Source organism: Paramormyrops kingsleyae, chromosome 10 (genome assembly GCF_048594095.1).
Source record: "Paramormyrops kingsleyae isolate MSU_618 chromosome 10, PKINGS_0.4, whole genome shotgun sequence".
Lineage (NCBI taxonomy): Eukaryota > Metazoa > Chordata > Actinopteri > Osteoglossiformes > Mormyridae > Paramormyrops > Paramormyrops kingsleyae.
This window is the reverse complement of record NC_132806.1, coordinates 4135370-4157005: the sequence shown is the minus strand read 5'-3', so window position 1 is coordinate 4157005 and position 21636 is coordinate 4135370. Positions and strand designations below refer to the sequence as shown.

At 39.2% G+C, this 21636-nt stretch overlaps 1 protein-coding gene across 2 annotated transcripts; it reads left to right on the top strand.

The window, feature by feature from the left end:
- The first annotated feature begins 3654 nt into the window (after nucleotides 1-3654).
- On the top strand, nucleotides 3655-10206 carry LOC111857018 (immunoglobulin superfamily member 3-like). 2 transcript variants are annotated; one of them, XM_072717178.1, is made up of 6 exons: nucleotides 3655-3720; nucleotides 3853-4200; nucleotides 6947-7297; nucleotides 7629-7748; nucleotides 8573-8619; nucleotides 8757-10206. In XM_072717178.1, exons 1-6 carry the CDS (start codon nucleotides 3687-3689, stop codon nucleotides 8880-8882), a joined length of 1026 nt encoding a protein of 341 aa, XP_072573279.1. In that variant the 5' UTR covers nucleotides 3655-3686; the 3' UTR covers nucleotides 8883-10206. The 2 variants fall into 2 exon arrangements, with proteins under 2 accessions (XP_072573279.1, XP_072573280.1); XM_072717179.1 differs by having other exon boundaries at nucleotides 3688-3735.
- Nucleotides 10207-21636: the final 11430 nt, after the last annotated feature.

Below are 21636 nucleotides of genomic sequence, written 5' to 3'. Positions count from 1 at the left end.
ATGACCCGTCCCAGTCAGTCAGATGGGGGCGCTACAGCAGTCTGATTTGCATTTCTGCCTATATCTACAGAACTTTCAAGCCTACAGTTGAAATTTATTGCCAATCGAATTCACAACGTCATGTCAAACCTGACAACGTATAGAACTTGGTTCTGCATCTTTGTGTTTTTGCATGATTTATAGTTCTTTGAAAACAGGTTATTTCATTAAACTGCAAGGATTTTCACCGAACCTACATAAATCTGCTGTCTTTATAATCAGGAAACAGTCCTTTTAAAGACTTACAGAAAAAAACTTAAACTTTCGGCAAGGTACAGCCACCAGCCACAACCTGACTGTACTGGTACCTCGCCCATTTCAATCAGACAGCTATATCTCAGGGATGCTTCAGCCAATCATTACAAAATTTCTCTCGCAAATGTATGGCTGTACCGCAGAGATACCATACAAATTTCGTGTCGATCGGTCAAACGGTAATGCTACGGCCACTGTCTGTATGTGTCTAAGACCCACCTAGGCTCATTGAGCTAAAATGAGTTACCAGATCAGGTAGGAAGGTGTCTACCGATCTCACCCATTTTGCCCACGGCAGTGGGTGGCTCAGTGGGCTAAACTTGTATGCTTGTAATCAGAGGGTCGCAGGTTTGAACCCAGCTTCGGTGGGTACTCGAGCTACGCATCCTGATGTGCACAGCATATCCTCCATAAAGTGAGCTGGGGAGATGAGGATTAATGAAGCTTCTTTTATTATAATTTAGACGGGCTCAGGGACTCCTTCATATAGTTGAACAATAATTATTTTTCTTCCCTACAACTGAATGCCCAGCCTAAACCGTAAGTCCTAGACTGACCAAATTTGGCAACAAGATTCCTATTCCTACCCACTACTCAGTCACACTGACCCGTCACAGTCAGTCAGAGGGGGGCGCTACAGCACCCCGATTTGCTTTTATGCCTATATCTACAGAACTGTCAAGCCTACAGTTGAAATTTATTGCCAGTCCAATTTACTATGTCATGACGAATTTCAACTGCATATAGAACTTGGTTCTACATCTTTGCCTTTTTGCATGATTTATAGTTGTTTGAAAATAGGTTATTTTGTTAACCTCGTAGGATTTTCGCCCAACATACATAAATCTGGTGTCATTAAAACCAGGAGACAGTCCTTTTAAAGATTTAGAGAAAAAACTTAAACTTTCAGTAAGATACAGCCACCAGCCACACCCTGACTGTACTGTTGTCTTGCCCATTTCAATCAGACAGCTATATCTCAGGGATGCTTCAGCCAATCATTACAAAATTTGGCTCACTGATGTAGGACTGTACCGCAGAGAGACCCTTGAAATTTTGTGTCAATAGGTCAAACGGGAGCGCTATAGCCACTGTCCATATATGTCTGAAACCGACCTAGTCTAATTAAGCTACTGTATAATGAGTTACCAGATCAGGTAGGAAGGTGTCTACTGATCTCACTCATCTTACCCACAGCAGTGGGTGGCTCAGTGTGCTAATCCTGTGTGCCTATAATCAGAGGGTCGCCGGTTCGAACCCAGCTTAAGTTGGTGTTTCAGCTAGGTATCCTGATGTGCACAGTGTACTCTCTGATGTTTACTGGCCTGTTACACCTGCACTAAAAGCATCTACATCGTAATGTCTGCCTACTACTGAGACCGTCCTGCTCTGTCCTACATCTGTTATGGCAGTCTAATTCTGTCTGACTTTCTACTACCCTTGTCGCCAGTTCTCTGGCGTTATTCCTCTACTGTCCTACCAGTCCGATCGTCCTGCGCTTTGGACCCTTTCGTAACTGCCTGCAGTTTCTAGTTATAATTATTATTATTATTGGCCACGCCCCTTCCCAGCTGTTCCCAAAAAGTTAATTACTTCTCCCACTATTTTAGTCTCCGGAGCACTTTTACCAGCGTGACATCTTCTCGGTCTCAGAGTACTTGCGGTTCTGTTACCTTTTCCCTTATTCCGCCTTCCGTTTTCCCTGACTCTGTTCTGTTCCTACTCCCCGAGTTTTGCCATATCCTCTGATCACCTGGTTCCCCCTCGTCTGACTATCGCCTGTTCTACCGACCTCCATTAACCCGACGATATAAATACTGTCTTTGACCTGGATTGTCTGACTTGTTTTTGATCATCACATTAAATCTCCTGGGGCGAGTTTCTCGAATCCTAACTAATATCATGTCTTTCTTAAGTTCTATCTTTTAACATCGAACTTATGAACAATGCAGCATTATGAAGGCTTCAAGAAACTCACCCCTGATCACTGTGACTGATCCAGATCTATGTCCTTTTCCCACACCTCATCCTCACAATAAGCTAAGAAAACCTGCAGGATTTCAGCTCTGTATTACAGTTGGCTACCCTTTAGACAGCAGATGGCAGTGGTCACATACTGATGAATGATTGGCTAGGAAAGTGAGTTTAATGTGCCTTGAGAGCAAATAAACTGATTTGCCATTTACTCACACACAGCTATTACAGCTGCCACTGAAGTTTGGAACTCTGCAGTGTGGAAAGATAGTTGGACATCGGTCAGCCCGGGGAGGGAGGCATATTGGGTATGTTATGTCTTAGGCCTTACAGGAAGGGATTTGAAGATACCCCAACAGTTGTAGTCATAGAGTAGTCGTAATATGTCATATGCAATATGTTGCATGGTAGTTCAAACACATAAGTAGTTATCACATTAATCATACATTAACAATGTATTCACAATAAATGAATATTTCCATCCATATCTAAAGTAGAAGTCTAGCAGTCGAGACATGTTTTGGGAAATTGAGCAAAATGGACCCTGCTACCAATGTGGACCAATATAGGTGGAGAATTACTGTATGTTTGGTGTTTGTTGGTGTTGTGTGAACAATTAGGACTTAGAAGTCCTTATAGGGAATTGGGTGTTATGGTTTATCAGCTGGTTGCTCTTTGTGCTCGGGGTACCTGGTGCCAGAGTGAGATTGGAGTGCAGTGATGGATTGCCTGAATAAAGGAGAAAACTTTGCTCACCAAAGTTGGAGGTCTGGAGTGTTTATTCTAAGTGGCTTAACTAGAGCTATTAGTGAGGTTGATTTCAATTTTTCTTCCACAGCAGTTACTGACTCAACAGAGCGTTGGCAACTTTTATGCTCTATGTGCCTCAGCACTCAGAGACCCCACTGTGTTACTTTATGTGATCTGCCACTTTGTGGCTGAGTTTCTGTTGTTCTTAAACGCTTCCACTTTGTAATAATATCACTTGCAGTTGAGTGTGGAATATCTTGCAGGGAAGAAATTACAGAAACTGACTTCTTGCAAAGCTGGCATCCTTTGACAGTGCCACAGTTGAATTCTCTGAGCTCTTCAGAACAACCTGTTGTTTCACAAATGTTTTAAACCTGATTGCATGGCTATGTACTTGATTTAATACACCTGTGGCAATGGGTCCGAATGAAACACCTGATTTTAAATGGTTGAGAAGTGTGTCCCAATACTTTTGTCCAAAAAATGTATCATGTATGTGTAGATCAGAATGCCTTTTTACTATTATTTAAATTCCTGTCTGAACAGCCAGTCAGATCAGCCTGATGTGTATCTTGTACCTCTCTGTTTCCTGCCTTTTCATCCCGACCACAACATGACCTCTCACTTTGCAGCAGAGCAGTTTATTCTAAACAAGTGGAACTACAAAGATGTTCAGACTATTTGGTCTTCTCATTTTCATTAGTAAGGTTATAAAATGTAAAATTATAAATTTTTATAAGTATTTGGGAATTTAATCTTCATCATAGTTAATAGTTATTTTGCTTACTATTATGATATATGTCACATTTATTTGTTGTTTTTCTGTTTTTCCAGACACTGCACTGGCTGAGGATGTTGATCAGCCCAGTCTCCTGATGAGGGTTCAGCTTGGAGACAGTGTGACCCTGACATGCTTCTGTCCAGAAGAAAGAACTTCTGTTGCTTGGTTTAAGCAAACTGTTGGTCAGAAGCCCCAGCTCATGGCGAAAGCACTTCGCTACGTACCTGGTGAATTTTACAAGGAATATAAAAACATAAAACGTTACTCCTTACAAAATGCAGAGGGGAATTTTAACCTCACTATTTCCAACGCGGAGCCGTCAGATTCTGCAGTGTATTATTGTGCTGCTGAGTCCTATAATGAAATTAATTTTGGGAATGGAACCTTTGTCATAATCACAGGTAAATGTGACTCCAACTATTTTCATATTTACTTTTTTATAGTGTCACTAAGATTGTTCCCTGTAAAACGTTGTTGACAGTTGAGCTGTTTCCCAATATAAAATGGTTCATGTAGATTGTGTGCTTTGCTCCAAAAATAAATCAAAAATGTTCTTTTAAAGAAATAACATAAAAACAATAGCAAAGATAATGTTTTTATTGTTATTATTAATATAAATTGCTGAAATATCCAAAAAAAATTACAAGAATATGAATTAATAGTAATAGGAGGCATTAAATATCTTACTTATGTGAAGTAGATTTTTGTTATGAGTTATATAATAGCTATATAATAATTATGAAACATAAATATATGATATACATGCATATACAAAATCTAAAGGAGACTGCACCATAAAATGACATTTATTTATGAAAACACTAACTGTACTGATGAAACAGCGGGATCCTGGGGTTATGTCAGTGTCTGGCTCAGTGTGGTAACGGCCCTGGGAGAGAAGCTGTTCCTGCCATAAATAGTCCTGTAGCGCCTTCCTGATGGCAGCAGCGTATAGAGATGGTGGCGGGACTGTGATGGACCCCTCCTGATGTTACATTTATACATTTATACATGAACATGCACTGCATCACATTATTACACAGTTTGTTACATTTTGCTTGCTGTCAGTAATCTTCAGCCAAAAGCGTAACCTTTTCTTTATACAGATGTTAATGTTACAACTTAATATTTCAGTTGCTATATATAGGACTTTGCAAAAATCTTAAGCAACAAAAGAAAATTATTTTTAGTGTTATTTATCTGAGCAGTCAGTCTATATTCGCTCAGGAAAAAAAAACACGATTTAACATAAGAATCAGGGATAGGCACCATTCGGAACTGATTTGAGAATGGCCCTTAAATTTCAGTTCATTTTGTTAATCTGAATTAAATTTGAAATCCTTTTGCAATGTATATTTTTTATTTAACGTTAAAAAATAGACAAACTTAATCAGCAAACAGTAACAAGTAAAGATAATACATTTGGCTCTTGGGTCAAATCATCTAGGTACGACAGCAGAATCCTCAAAAATACTAATACACATCAATAGCTAAATATGCAAAAACAATAAATACCTTTCTGTGGAAAAGGGGCAACATAAACCAAATGTAAATTGACAGAGTCACGAAAATCATGAAAATATAAAGTACACTTTACACACTTCATTTCTTTGAATTAAAATAAATTAAATTAATCTACCTTCATATAATGTTTGTTATTAATGTATATTAAAGCTGTTAAGGTATGTTAGGATATTAAGGTATACTTTCATTCCGCTTATGAATTTATGAATGCTACATGAATGCATTTTAAATGTATTATGTAGCTACAGTTAATGTAAAGTGTCACCGAATATATACTAATAAACAGTAATACAATTTTTTTTAAAAAGGGACAAGAGTTTCTTCTGTTCTCCAAGTTACTGATTTGTTGGATGGCTAGAACACTTTGGTTTCCAACTCCCTACAGAATCAATAAGAATAACTCAGGTTTAGAATTTTTTTTCTCAGGTGCCAAGGTTTTTTGAATGGATGTAGGGAATTTTCAGGGTGCTGAATTAAAAAAATCCCATTACTTTTGCTTAATTGGTTCTAGTTTTTGAGATAATGGACATCCATGAAAATAATGCATTCCCCAATGCGACTTGTGTGTGATAACAAATGCAATAGCTTTTGGTCTGTATTTTGACTCTTTAACAGTGTCTTAGGTAATGAAATATCCCATATATTTTGTATTTCAATTTGTAGGCCTACAATGGTATAAAATCGACTTTTTGAAGCCAGAATTCAAATTTGCAGAGGAAAGAACTCAGCTACAGTATAAGTTTGTCAACCAAGTTTGTCTTGGTTTGTACCCAAAAAGTTCTGTCTTAATAAGTGTATAAATACATGTAAACATTATGACTTGATGGTACTTCATATTCGTAAACTCATGAACGATTCCAATTTTAACAAATGCATGAATGACACTGAGGCTTCGGCCTAGAAGAGTTTTGTCTTTGTTGTTTAGAACTACTTGGGTAATCACAGAGCAGACAATTATGAAGAACTTCAAAAATTTGGGAGTTAATATAGGCATAAAGATGCACCATAGCTCCATATATGGCTCCATAGCCATTTAAACTGATTTTCAGATAACCTTGGAAAGTACAGCGAGGAACAAGACGAGAGGTTCCACCAGGATATGAAGGTGATGGAGGAGAGATATCAAGGCAGATGGGACATACACATGATGGCAGACTACTGTTGGAGTCTCCAACGTGATTGTCCTGATGACACACATAAAAGGAAATCGCATGAAGAGCATTTTTTGAAGCATTGGCATTAATAATAATAACTAATATTGTATTAATTAATCAAATCATGCATAACTTTTTCCTGTCACTGTTAGATATTTTTAATTTCCCTGATGTTAGACTGTTTACTTACTAGTTGTAAGTAAAATAAAAATATTCTTGCAATTCTGAATGCTTTTCAAACGTGTTGCGTTAATTAATTAATTAACTAACTATTAAATGTCTCAGAAACTAGAGCCAATCTGACAAAACCAAAATCATATTCTTAATGAGCACCATAAACTTAATATAAAACCATTCAGATATCGTTGGCACCAAAATCACTGTACAGTATATCAGTGTAATCTTTGAGGATCTGTATTTTCCATTTTTTCTCTCAAAGGGCTGTTATCATGAACATTTTGCTTTTCAGGTAAAGACTCCAACAGCAGGACTGTGGTACAGCAGCCTTTGTCTGACACAGTGCAGCCAGGAGACTCTGTGACCCTGCAGTGTACAATAGAGACTGAGAGCTGTGCAGGAGAACACAGTGTTTACTGGTTCAGACATGGATCAGGAGAATCCCTTCCAGGAGTCATTTACAGCCACGGAAACAGGAGTGATGAGTGTGAGAAGAGCCCTGAGGCTGGATCTCCTACACAGAGCTGTGTCTACAGCCTCCCCAAGAGGAACCTCAGCCTCTCTGATGCTGGGACTTACTACTGCGCTGTGGCCATGTGTGGGGAGATGCTGTTTGGGAACGGCACACAGCTGGATATAGATGGTAACACCTAGTGTGGAGAGTATATCTACTTCTGTTGTGGTTTTATTGCTATTAAGACATGGACTTATTTATTTTGCTTTTTTAATGTAATGTATTTTTTTATTTAAATGTATGTGCACTTAATTACACAAATGTTAATTTAATAATCACTGGTAAAATTACAACATAATAATTCTTAAAATGCAAAATATCGAAAATATCTGTTAAAAATGGACTCCTAACAAAATACCAACTTTAATTTCTAATAGATTTCATCTTGAACTAATGTAACCTAAGCAAATGGGAAATGTGTTTCTATATCATTATGCTGAAATCTATTTCTTTGTTATAGGCTATCAGAAGCTGCTGGATCCTCTTCACTCTGGCTTGCTGATAGTTTTATCTTGCAGCATTATTCTGAACGTTGCCTTCATTTGTATAAGATGTAAAATGACCTGTACACACTGCGCAGGTACGCTGCCCGGCTTTATGTACTCAGAAAAATATGGAATCAGATTTGTGCCAATATTATCAAGCAAAACTTTTTTGACATCAAGCAAAAACAAGGTTTCGAGAAGAAAAAAATCTAACAGAAGCAAAAGAAATGTTATCTCAAAAGTAAAATTTATAACTTGCAAACACGATTGGTCTTTTGACAATGTTTGATAATATCCCTTATTAAAATCTTACCTAATTTATTTAAATATCTTTAGTATTTTGCAAAATATACTGAAATATACAACACATGTTGCAGTAAGTTGCATATCAATAACATTTATTAGTCTGCCTGGCCCTCCTGTCCCCTCCCCAGTGTGGCCCTAATGAGCCACTCCTGTTGCTTGTTGTCCCCTCGTTAGTCGTTGTATATGCCTGTCACTGTGCCTGTCACTGTGCTCATCTTCCCGGATCTCGGTCTGACCCTGGGCCTTTCCCCTGCTTGTTCCCTGTTCTCCTGTTTGGATCCCTCATGGTCGCGTTTTGTTTTCCCCATAACTGTTAATGTTTTGCCTAATAAAACCCATCTCCACTCACCTTACGCCAGCCCACAAGTTGTTCCTTTCCTTGTCGTGACACTTCAAATCTCTTGAAATCTTCTTTATAGCAATTCTACTATATGTAATATATCATAACAAACAACACATCCAAACATGCACACTGAAATTGACAGAAATCATTTTTACTTTGATTTTGTGACAAAAAGTATTGTAAATTCCCTCCAAATTTAGGAATGTTATCCAACCACTGAACTATATTATGTGAAATTATATATGTTGATATATTATATATTTTAAACAGATCAGAAAAACAGTGATGTATCGAAAGTGGAGTGGTCACGCAAGCAGGTATGTAATAAATATTTCAAACAATCAATAATCAGTAAAAAAAAAAAAACAACAAACTATTTTAAATGCTATTTGTGCAAATAAGCAATAGCAAACTGATTTTTATCCATCCTATTCTGCCGTCTTTGTCTCCACAGAGCCATGACGAGGACACACTGAATTACGCTGCCCTGAACCTTAAGAACCCAAAACCCAGGAGACAGAAGAAAGACGGGAATAATGACACTCTGTATTCTGACCTCCGCTACAGAGATTATGAATAAAAATGCTTCTCATTCATGTTAGTTATACACAGTGCTTGAAGTGGTAAAAAATAAGTGCAGGAACTCTAATTTTCTCGGGCCACTGTCGCTGCGTCGGATCAGTTTCAGTAAGTACCGGAACGCAGAAAAAAGTGGCAGAACCCAAAAGACGAAAATACAGAAGTTCCGGAACTGCGTTCCGCTGCGTTCTGGCCCACTTCAAGCACTGGTTATACAGAGTGTTCAGGGTGTAGCTTTAATAATGTTCAGAAGGAGAGCAGGGGAGCCAGAGCCAGAGACTGGATCACTGGATTTTACGGAGCACCAGTGCTAAGTTTGGTGTTAGTGTCTTTGGGGTGCATTTTTACTGGAAGTGCAAATGTTCAGGCCAGACTGGGATCTGAGGGAGGGGGAGAGGGGGGCCACAGAGATTATTTCTTCATGACTTGGGGGGAATAAGTGGCTTTAATGTTGTGGAAAGGCTGAGTTGCTGCAATCAGTTCTTTGATGTCACACATGCTTACTTGTCTCCCTTGTTTACCATGGTGAATGGTTTGGGACAAACGCACAGGGACAGATTTATAATATTAAACAGACAAAGAAATTGAATGAAAATTTAAAGTGTTTTTAGATTACATTTTTCATTTAATTATCTGTACTGTATATATTTTTGGAGGATATACCTGTACAAATACTGTACCTGTATCATTAATAATGATGTGGATAAGTTTCCCTGTGCTTTTATTTGGCCTAATTTTTTACAAAAGCATCTTATCTCATACCTACTACCGTTACAAAATGAATCAGAAGGGATTAGAAATGAAAAACAAAATGAGTGAGAGAGCAACTTTTCTGACTGAAAATATTCGATGGAGTTCATTCTTGTTTCTTGCATGAAAAAAATCTCCCCAGTTTATTTCCTTTACTTTTTTAGACCCTCTGGTTCCTCACAGCTCATCACAGGACAAACAGAAAATCACACACTGTGGGTAATTCAGGGACAGAAATGCAGCTAATCTCCCTTTGCTAGGACTGTGGGTGGAAACAGGAGCACACAGAGGAGCCTTACACAAACACAGGGGGAACATGAGAATTACACCCCCAAGCAGGGAGGTGTGAGATCACAGTTCTGTCCATCAAGCCACTATGTGACCTGCGCTGGAAACATTTCTGAAGGTTGTAAATGTGCCAATCCTGTTTTAATAAGGGAGGAATTTTGACTAACAGAAAACATATTTCAGTTTGATTACAGCATCCCAGCTCTATCCCATTTCCACCTCTATTGCACCCTGAGCAGCTCACTCAGATACCAGTCTGAGCCTGTCCAAGGCTGCACAGGGCACAAGGCTGGGCTCCACGTGGGCGGGCAGGGGGGTGGGGTGCCAGTGTGTCACAGGGCGCGTATGTACACACAGTCACTGACATAAGAGTGACTACCTACTCAGCCACTGTGCTGCCCCCACAATAAACACAAAAAGTAGTAGCATAATTCCCATTACTGTTCATTTAACAAGACTGCTTACTCTAAGTTCTGTTTCCAACATGCAATTCAAAATCAGAGCTGGACAGTAACAAAGCACATTTACTTGAGTATTTCAATTTTACTTGAGCATCATTTATTTGTGATAGGAGAAAAACCACTCACAGTAAACTGTTGGGCAGTTATAAAGCTAGAGGTGTGTAACTGGGTTGGTAGTTTTGTGTATAGGGATGCTCCGATCAGGATTTTTGCCACCGATACCAAGTACCGATTTTTTGTCATGGTGATCGGCTGATACCAATGCCGATTCTGATGCTTCAAGTTTATATAACTGATATGTAAACTCTCTGATCACCATTAACTTTTCTTCAGATAAATTAATACTATAAATGTTTCCTTTGTTATACTTTTGTTATATTTGTACAGTAATATATAGTGAATTCAGGTAAAGTGGGACATTTTTTGCCATTTTGACATCTAGTGCCCATTGAAACATTAACCTAATTTACTAAACCCACATATGATACCTTTCTGCAATCCTTAAGATGTCTACTTATCACATCGAAAGAAAAAATATATATTTCTTGCTTATGGGGGCCGTGATACAGGTCTATACACTTTTACCTGTAAGGTAAAGTGGGACGCATTTCAGGTAATGTGGGACAGGTGGTTTGATAATGTGGGACAGGCGTTTATTTAATACATATATCCATCCATCCATTGTCTGAAACTGCTTAATCCCAACTGGGGTCACAGGGGGGACCGGAGCCTATCCCGGGTACAAGGGGCGCAGGCAGGAACCAACCCTGGGCAGTCGCCAACACACCGGAAGGGTGCGCACACACACACTATTTAATACATCAATATTGGATATAGGTGCAATACATCAATATTGAATAATTTGCAAAGGGTTTTGCAAGTTTAATAGACAAAACAGCCCAAGGAACAGTTGAACATTAATTGTTGATTAATTTTTTATCAAAAATAGTAATTGAAAAAAGTCAAAATCCATTAGATTTAATTTCATTTTGGATTTTGTTTTCTAGAAAATATCTAAACCAATTCATGTAAAGCTTATACTAACAGTAAACGCAACAGTTGCTTGTAATCATTTAGTCCTCCTGCCCCTTCACCTCTCTAACCTTCTTTTCTGCCTCCCTCCGCCTTGGTGCCACCATACACTAAAACAATTTAACAAATTCAAGTTGGCAATTTTTTCCCATTTCATAAATAAATAAACAGTATTATTTATGTATTATGTATAGTTACTGAATATATTTAGGAGTTGGGACTCCGTCCTGTCAAATATGTACTTACCCTTTTCTTGGGAGAGCCTATACAATTGTCCCACATTACCTGAAACATACTGTCCCACTTTCCCTAACTAGTTTGGTAAAGTGAGACAGCTGAAAAATAACTCTGTTTAAAAAATTAAATTGAACTTTGTCAATTTAAAGTATTTAATTTACTGCAGTAGTATATCATAGACATAATTACATAAAAATTCGGTGCATTGCATTTTTTATAACATATTTACAACCTTAATATCAATACAATCAAAAGCACATGTCATTCACCTTAGACTGTGATTTCTGAGGGACGTTCCCCCAAAATGCTTGCCTCGTCCACAACTGTGACCTCAGACCAATAAAATCGTGTTTTTCGGATCATGTGCTATCTATACCAGCTCCCAATAAGAACTATTCTAATTGGTTCTGCTTTAGCCGGGAAATATACTTGTCATAGCTTAACTGTCCCACATTACCTGATGTCCCACAATACCTGAATTCACCTATATAATGTAACTATTGTTTTATTAGTTACCGTTGCCTTTTTTGCAGTTGCCAGTTTTTCATATTCGCCATACGACTCGCGGTGGCTCGTTCTTATAAGTGTGAGGTTCGTTGTATTAAATGTATTAAATGTCTTGGACGATGCACCTCCACGTGAGATTTCTTTGGAACATAAACGGCAAATAGCGAATTTTTCATTGTTTCTCGAAACGTCATAGTAATTCCACACCGGCAATGACATGACTGCGGCGCCAAAACATTTACGTCCCCACTCATCGTGTATGTCCTCACGCATTGACGTCATAAATTGTGATCGGTTCCTAAGATCGGACAAGTTTAACGAGTACCGATCGAGTCATAAAATGTGATTATCGGCCGATACCGAACTTCAGCCGATCGATCCGAGCATCCCTATTTTTTTTTTTATTTTATTCTCTGAGGACGTTGCATCTAAAGCAATTCCACTGTATGCCTGATGCATACTTGTGCATGAAGCTACATACTCTCTCTCTCTCTCTCACTCACACACACACACACACAGGTTTGTAATTATATCTTTGTGGGGACTTTTCATTCATTTCTATGGGGAAAACTCTAATCCCAACATGACGACCTTAACCCGTACCCAGCCGTAACCTTAACCATAAGTAACCAAACAAAATATGAGACTTTTTGCATTTTAGTTTTTTGATTGCATTCACAGATCATTGTGGGGACCTGAAAATTGGTCCCCACAAAATAAAAAACAGGTTTTTATTACATTGTGGAGGACATTTGGTTCCCACAATGAAATATACACATAATCCATACACACACACACACACAGACATACACTGTTAGACCTGGTTCGGAACAATACCATGCTTTTTTGTGAGGGTGGGAGGGGGGGGGTGTTATATAATGAGATGAAAACGACAATGGCTGTACTTATGTTAAGTCAGTTGTGTTTCTATAGTCATTGTATAATATTCCACAAGCTTTTTATTCTACAGGATCTACAAACCAGTCAGTGCATTCAGTGGGGTGTTCCAGAATCATTAGGTTCTGAAAAATGTGTTGCATTAAAAAGATGATGTACTTTTGAATACCTAAGTATTTTTAGATCCAAGTACTCCAGTATTTTAACTGAAGTAAAAACTTAACTGAAAAACTTGAAACTTGAAATTGGAATATTATTTGACAAGGAGTATCTATACTTAACTGAAGTAATGAAGTTGTGTACTTTGTCCACCTCTGTTCAAAAGTTACATACTGTATAGGTGTAAGCTATTTTCATTTGTTTGTCTGCTGAGTGCTTCTCTGCAGGGCTGCATATGTTTCCACTGGTTAGACGCAGCACAGGAAGACTGACCCACTGACTGCACTGTGCTGGGCTCACTTTTGCAGAGAGTAAAAACCACACAGAGAGAACAATACCTGCTTCATGTAAGACCCTGTTTCCTCTCTAGCTTACCCACATCATGCTTTGAAGTATTCAGCCTAAGATATTTTATCCAAACAAGCCACCATTATTATTCATACAGCTGGACATTTGACTGGAGCATATGATTGCTACATATCACTACCCTGTACAGGAAACAGAATGTACAGCTTTCACAACAGAACTTTGGAGAAACAAAATTCTCATCAGTCCACATCTCTATAAATGGGAGCCCTAGGATGTGTGGTGGTTAAAGACACATTTTTGTTTTATTCACATTCTTTTTCTTCACACTGAAAAACTCCATCCATGAATCTTCCAGCATGTATCCTGTTCAGGGTGACGGGTACGACACCACCTATATCGAGTGTGATTTAAGGCCAAGACCTTGAAGGGGAGAGTCAGAGGCTTGTTACAGCAGCAGTGGGGCACAACACAACAAACAGCATCATTCTGAATTGAAAAAGAAATGTATATATATAAATATAGGGTAATAATGAAAAACACAAAAAATGAATATATTACATACAGAGGAATAATATACAAATATTAAAATGAGTGAATTTATACACAATCCTATTGTGCATAACGTTATTGCTCATGTGCCAGATATTAGCCTCCCAAAGGAAGCTACCACACAGGGAATAATGCAGTGGGTCAATGCAATGTAATATTACACATCAGTAAATAAAGAGGAACAATATTGCAGATCAGCAGTAGATTGAACTTTTCCCTTGTTCATTGTCGTCTGATACAGTTTCTATGAGCAGAGTGCAGGTTATAAAGCCTGACTGCTGTGGGGCCCAATGACCTGCGGTACCGTTCCGTCACACACGCTGGGTGTCTGAGTCTGTTACTGAAGGAGCTGCCCCAGGTCTCCATAGTCTGCTGGGGGGTGAGAGGTGTCACATAAAATCACTGACAGCCTTGTTATCATCCTGCTCTTGCCCAAGATTTTCTCCTGTGGAAATCTATCAGCATCTCCTTCATCTTGCTGGTATTTAGGTGGAGGAGTTTTAGCTAACAGCAACTGACAAAACACAATAGTTCGTAGTAACAAATGCAAACACAACTTTGTGACACTTGAAAACACTGCATGGACTAAGTGGCTTGGCAGCTCAAGGTACAGTAAGAAATGTAGGTGCTTTTATTGTTACGGTATTATTATTATTATTATTATTATGTATTGTTTCATTATTTTTCTGATTCACCTGCAAATTTAAAGACAGAATTAAGGAATGAATCTCATTTGTAGCCTGGAAACTGCCTGTACTGGTTCTCTGTTGAATAGTCTTACCCCAAAACATCCAGGCATTAATTCATTCTATAAGTCATTATATATACAGTATTAACTCGTATTCCCATTGCAGGGCCAAACAACACAGAGCATCTCCACACCTTCTTAGACACCCTCTGCAGGGATCTCCTCCCTGATGATGAGAGGGGTCTAAGCATGTGGACAATTGGGATAATGTGAGTTCAGAACTTGATGGTCAGCTGTACGAGTTCCAGTCTGTAGGCAGACTCATCACCTCTAATCATAATGGCAAACACAGTAATGTCACCTGAAAAATTCAAGATCTTCACAGACTGATCTCTGGAGCAGCAGTGATTTGTGTAGAGACTGAAGAGAAGGGGGAGAGCACACAGCCTGGAGGAGCTCAGTGCTGAGGGTCAGCGTGTCTGATGTGTGCTGTAAGCATACAGATTTCTTGCATTTGTGGAACATTTCCTTTGTGCTGCTGTTTAAATGTGTTGTTGATGCTGCAGTCAGTAATTTTCCACTAGCAGTCTCACCTCTGCATTTTACAGGAAGACTGACCGACTGAGAGCAGGGTGTTTGTGTCACACGTCTCAGTGAGAGAAAACCACACAACCATCAGCTCAGCTCAGTCCCTCTGCTTCACTAGAAAAACCACAAAGGGTATTTTTTTTATCTAAAAGGGGGTGAGGAAGTGAGATGTTATTGACAGCATGAATTCATCTACTAACATTTCAAATTCAAAGCTAAAAAGCAGAATGTCCATCTAGGATGTCAGTAATAACACTCAACAACTCAACAGTTGCAATAATGTAGAATTTTGCATAATTCAGTTAATATCTGCAAGATACTGGTCATTAACATTATAAGGTCATGTTGCTGAATGTCATTGTTAAGGTTAACAGGATTCATACACCAAGGGTCTGACTGCAAAAGTTATTTCCAACAAAACTGAAGATTAAAAAAAAAAACTTTACCTTGCTATTGTGTTAGGGTCGGCACCGACCCGTTTGTGAGTTTACAATGCATAAAAGCACCACAAAAATTTGTGTACTGCATCGAGGCTTTTTGACTTTGTCAGGAATCTCTATTTAAACAAAATGAAAAATTTCACTAGGCAAGGCATGCCCATACATGTAAGGCAAGATAAGACCAAATCAGTTAATTTATATAATTCTCTTGAGGTTTATTTTACCTTATTTTTTTTTGAAAACGAGAGGTATGCTGTCAAAGAAAGGTCCAAAAAGCCACACCAAAAATATTAAAACAAATCTTTTCATGGATAATGAAGCTAAACAAGGCAACCAAGAGATAAGAAACAAATTGGATGATAAATGATTGTTTTGAGGGTATTTTATGGGGTTGGCACGGATCCGTTTAACATAAGCGATAGGAACAGAAAGCTAACATAGGACTAAGGTTAAATGAATCTATACGTTTTTATACAGACAAGACTGTGCTTAATTAATCTTTCAGCCAAAATCAAAGTCAGGCAAATCTGAGCATCTTAATTGTGTTTGTTTTTTGTGGAATGGCATCAATAATGTAAACGATTGGTAGCGAAGCTCCCCTCACGGCCGATGAGAGAGCCTCGTGATATTTCAGGCAAGTTTGAGGTTTCAGAGCATGTAGCAAGATCGCACAGAGGCAGGGACTATTGTGAGCACTCAATGAACGGAGACTGAAGTTGTGTAAAAGACATGCATTTATTCCTAACTAACACTACAACTAACATAAGACAGACATTACACTTAACACAAACAACAAACACGAAATAACAGAATGGTAACAAACAATGTAATTATGGAAATGTAATGAACGGATTTAAATGAGTAACCTTAAAAGGAAATACTATTCTGCAAAGCAAGCCCCGTTTGTAGAAACACGACCCTAAAGTCATATAGTAGGTTAACAGAACAGCTTAGGTTGTTAGAATGAAAGGAAGTTGGTTTACTTGGTTGCAGAGTGGGGGGGGGGGTCTTTTGTATTTGGTTGCAGAGGCTGATGAGCTGATGGGATGATGGCACTCAGGAAGGCACGGCGTTTGGAGCAGTGGAGTGGAGCCCCTTGGATTCTCTCTCCTGGTGAAGCTTTGTCTTGGTTGCAGTTCTCTGTCCAGCTGGACCTTCACCGGAGGGCTTCTTGTGGGCTTCTCTTCTCCTGGGCTGATGTTCTCTGCCTCTCCTCGGGCTGACGGGCTTTTCTCTGCTCCTTGATGATCTTTCTCCTCCTGATGATCTTTTCAGCCCCTTTGTTCTGAGGTGCCAGGTTTTTATGGTCTAAAGTTCATGAATAGGGATGAACAGGAATTCCACTCCTGGCCCAAAGGCTGGCCATCCATTTGGCGGGCTTTCGGAAGGGGGTCTGTATCAGTACTTTTGGGATTTATGGCCCGACTGATTCTCCCTTTACTGATGATTTTCATTAAGCTGGTATAACTTTTGATGCATCCACTCTCACGGTAACCACTGAGCAGATTTGGAATCAGGGGTGATTAACAATCAGTTTGACACCAAACATGCCATACTAGCTTCACAGGTTCACAGCTCATACCATCTGTATTAATTGATTAAACAATTAATTATTTTATGTATGTGACTGATTCACATCAGGTGTTTTGGGTTGCAGCTCAACAGATGTTACACTTTGTAATATGAATATTTGATGTAATGTCTGCACAAACAGCAAATCTTATCCATAGACAGGCGTGGCCGTTAGTTCGTGGTAATATCAATATAAGTTGCACATCTGGACACAACATATCTTGATTGGTGTGGCTTATCCCAATTGATCTTCTCCAGAATGGATAAGGTACACCTTAATTCAGTTCTTTTAACATAGCATGTTAGAACAAACTTGGTAACGGTCCACCAAGATCAGATAAGGACCACAAAGGAATGTTGGAAGAGAAGGGGGGTTGTTAAACAAAGAAGTTAAACAAAGTTAGGACACATTGGGTACACTAATTTTCCAGATTCTTCTGGTATACCATGAGAACATATATACAATGGTAGCTATACCTATCTATTTATTCAAATTTATATAAGTGTTCAAGTGCAAAGGGGTAAAATAGGTGATACTCCATGAACATGGTTATAAGGGAGGCACACAAAACACTAAGACTGTCTAAGGACACATAAAAACATAACCTATCTGTATATTGAGACTAGTAGTCGTGAGTAAATCAATATACAGGGTATACAAAAGCCAAACTTAAATGAACTTCCTTTAGGGCGTTCGTCTGTTGGGTGAGTGATATGTAAGGCAGAGTGTATGGGGAGGGGGTTGTGTGCCAAGTCGAGGGACCCCTGTCCATTAGGTCCACTCTGCTGTCTGTAGGTCCCTAAATCTTTAGAAAATAAAAGTTGGAGTGCTGGCCTCCCTTGTTATCTGTGTGTGTGTGTGTTTATCTGTGTAACCCCCTTTGGTGCCTCTCGTACCAGGCTCTGCCTTGTCTCAGGCCACCTGGAATTTAAGCCCTGTGATATGTGCATGTGTGATCCTACAGATAAGTGGAAAATATGTTTAGTCTGTTGCCTGGTGGTGAGATGTTTCCAAGAGGTGAACTACAAAGAGCACAGACATTTTCAAGGTTATTTCTCATTGGTCAGTGTGAAAGGCTGCTTCATTACCATAACACCAGGTTCAGCGCAGTGACTGCACCTGGGCTGCACTGTAGATCACAAGCCAGGCTGCAGACCTTCAGCCCTGAAAGCTAAAACAGGACTTGTGTATGTGTCATGTGTTGTTTAATGAAAATTTACAGGACAGACCATAATGGATTCACTTTCTTTTGCACTTACACTACCAGTCCAAAGTGTGGCCACTACTGTTTTAATGCATCTGTCTCTGTTTTCACTGTTATTCACCTTATTATACTGTAAATGGCCCCAACGCAATTAAGTAAAGCATATCAAATATTGCAACTAAGAAGGAAAGTGGATCTAAAAATTTTCTCAAATTTTAGACTCTTCAAAACAGCTGCCTTATGCTTGTATGACAGCGTTACAGACGCTTGGCATTCTTTCAACCAGCTTCCAGATGTAGCCACCCGGAATGCTTCTCCCACAGAACTAAAGGAGTTTCCACAAGTTCTGGGCTCAGGTTGGCTACCTTGCCCTGGTGCAGGGGAACACCCTGGATGGGATGTCAGACCATCGCAGTCAATTTAACTATGGAAATGCAGTAGCATTTAGGGATATTTACAATCAAGATTATGGTTTGATCCTTACATTTAGAAACATTTACTCCCAATATGCTCTCCTCACAGGGTGGCATGGTGGTGCAGTGGTTAGCACTGTTGCCTCACACCTCTGTGATCTGGGTTCGAGTCTCCGCCTGGGTCACATGTGTGTGGAGTTTGCATGTTCTCCTCGTGTCGTCGTGGGGTTTCCCCTGGGTACTCTAGTTTCCCCCCACAGTCCAAAGACATACTGAGGCTAATTGGGGTTACTAAATTGCCCTTAGGTGTGCATGTGTGAGTGTGCCCTGCAATGGGCTGGTCCCCCAGCCAGGGTTGTTCCCTGCCTTGTGCCCGTTGCTTCCAGGATAGGCTCCAGACCCCCTGTGACCCAGTAGGATAAGCAGGTTGGACAATGGATGGATGCTCTCCTCACTTTTTCATTTACTGTATGTCTCTCTGGAGGCACAGTAGGGGCATGAGTACCCTGGCAGATTCGGGGGGGAGAGGCAGCACTTTTACTGGGGCCCATGATTATGTAAAATCATATGTAAAATCATATGTAAATTGGGCAGAGGAGCCCAAGGTGACATTTAGTCAGGGGACCCAGAATAGTCTAGCTATGCCATTGTTACTGTGTTTTTTTGTTCTAGCCACCAACAACTCTGGGGTTGCTATATCGCCACCTGGTGGTGAAGACATCAGACAAAATATGTTTATGTGTAACAGAACCAAGGGGTTCTGACATCCAAGTGCAGAGTTAGCAGGTTAAATTATTCGTAACCAGGGATGTCAGTCATGTAAAACAGAAAAAGATCTGAAACATCAATATCACAAAAGGGGATTAAAATCAATAATCTGAAATTTAAAACTAAGTACAAGTAAACAATTCTGAGGTTTAAATACAGTGGTGTCTGCGGTTCACGATGTGGTCTACAAACAATTTGGTTCGCAACCAAAATTTATTGGTAAAAAATGCATTGGTTTGCGTACAAAATTTTGTCGACGAACAGATTCCTCGACCAGATTCCTTTTTTTATACTAGTGTAGCACCGGAGGGGCGCATGTCCCAGCATGCCCTACGTGTGATTGTAAATAAAAGGATCACAACAGGCAACCAACGAGCACCAAACCCAAATACACAGACGGGAAACACAAGGTTGTCAGACGCCAAACTGCAAGATGCACATACGGTGGAAGATTTACTCACGCTAAATACACGCGAGGATCAAACCGGGTACACACAAGACACGGGCAAACACATGCGCGACAATAAGGAAATGCAACTATTAACATTAACAACAACAACAACAATACAAGGGTTAAGGACTGTTAATAAAGAGAGTGATTTCCCCAGCAAGCAAGTCTCCATGTCTCTCTCTGCTCCCGCAATGCCACGGTCTGCCCGTCAGCACACTATATTGTGTTTTTCTTTAAAGTTTTTACTATATAGACCAGAAAATTAATTAACAAAAAATATTATTTGGTAGGCTTCTGAACGAATTAATTGAATTTCAGTGCTTTCTTATGGGAAAAATTGGCTTGGTTCGCGTACAAATTGGTTCATGACCACTTTCCTGGAATGGATTGTGTTCATGAATCGCAGGCACCACTGTATATTGGTTTATTTTGGGGAAAACTTCAAATTTTTGGCGTGAAATGTCCCAGCACCTACAGGGTCCTTTTCATGGTATAATGGAAGCAGTAAGTCCTGTATTCACTGTGAAGAAAGGGCAAGCTTAGCATCTACAACATCTTTTAAAAGAGACCATATTGTCGTTAAACCGTTAGTTTTATTTAATTTCCATCAACCTTTCAGTTTTATTTTACGGTAATAACACTGGTCCCAAACTAGCCCAATGCATACACACACAGACACACATGCACACAGTTTTGTAAACATATCTTTTTGGGGACCGCTCATTCATTTCTATGGGAAAAAAGCTAATGCTAACTATGACACCCTTAACGCCTACCCAGCCATAACCATAACCATAAGTAACCAAACAAAATACAAGTTATTGCATTTTTCATTGCAATACGTTTTTTCATTGCAGTCACAGATTTCTATAAAACAGAGGAAACTGGTCATCATAAGGTAAAAAAACAAAAACAGGTATTCATCATGTTGTGGAGACATTTGGTCCCCACAAGGTAAGGTATACTTGGACCACACACACACACACACGCACATTGGTACTGTCAATCAATGTAGAATAAGCCCATATTTTAACCTAAACGTTTTCTCAAACGCTTATTCAATGGAGATTATAATGTAGCAAGCAGACAACTTCATGGCTTTAATAATGAGTGTATTTAGCGACTACAATGACAAAAGATATTACAATGCTCTCCGCATTAATGGTTATTTAATTAATATAAATTGACAACACGGTGCAGTTTTGCCTATTCTGGCGGTCCATCATCCAGAATATTACCTGTGTGTTTTCCCTTCAGGTGCTTGTGTATAGCACTAGTGCAGTGTGGTATGCCATTGAAACTTTGTGTGTGAAACCATCTTTTTATTTTCAGATAATTTGAACTATTCCAGTGATTATGTAGTGATATTAATGGAAAATATTATTGTTATGATGAATTGAAGCACTTTAGAAATCATAAAGGTAATTTCATAAAAATTACA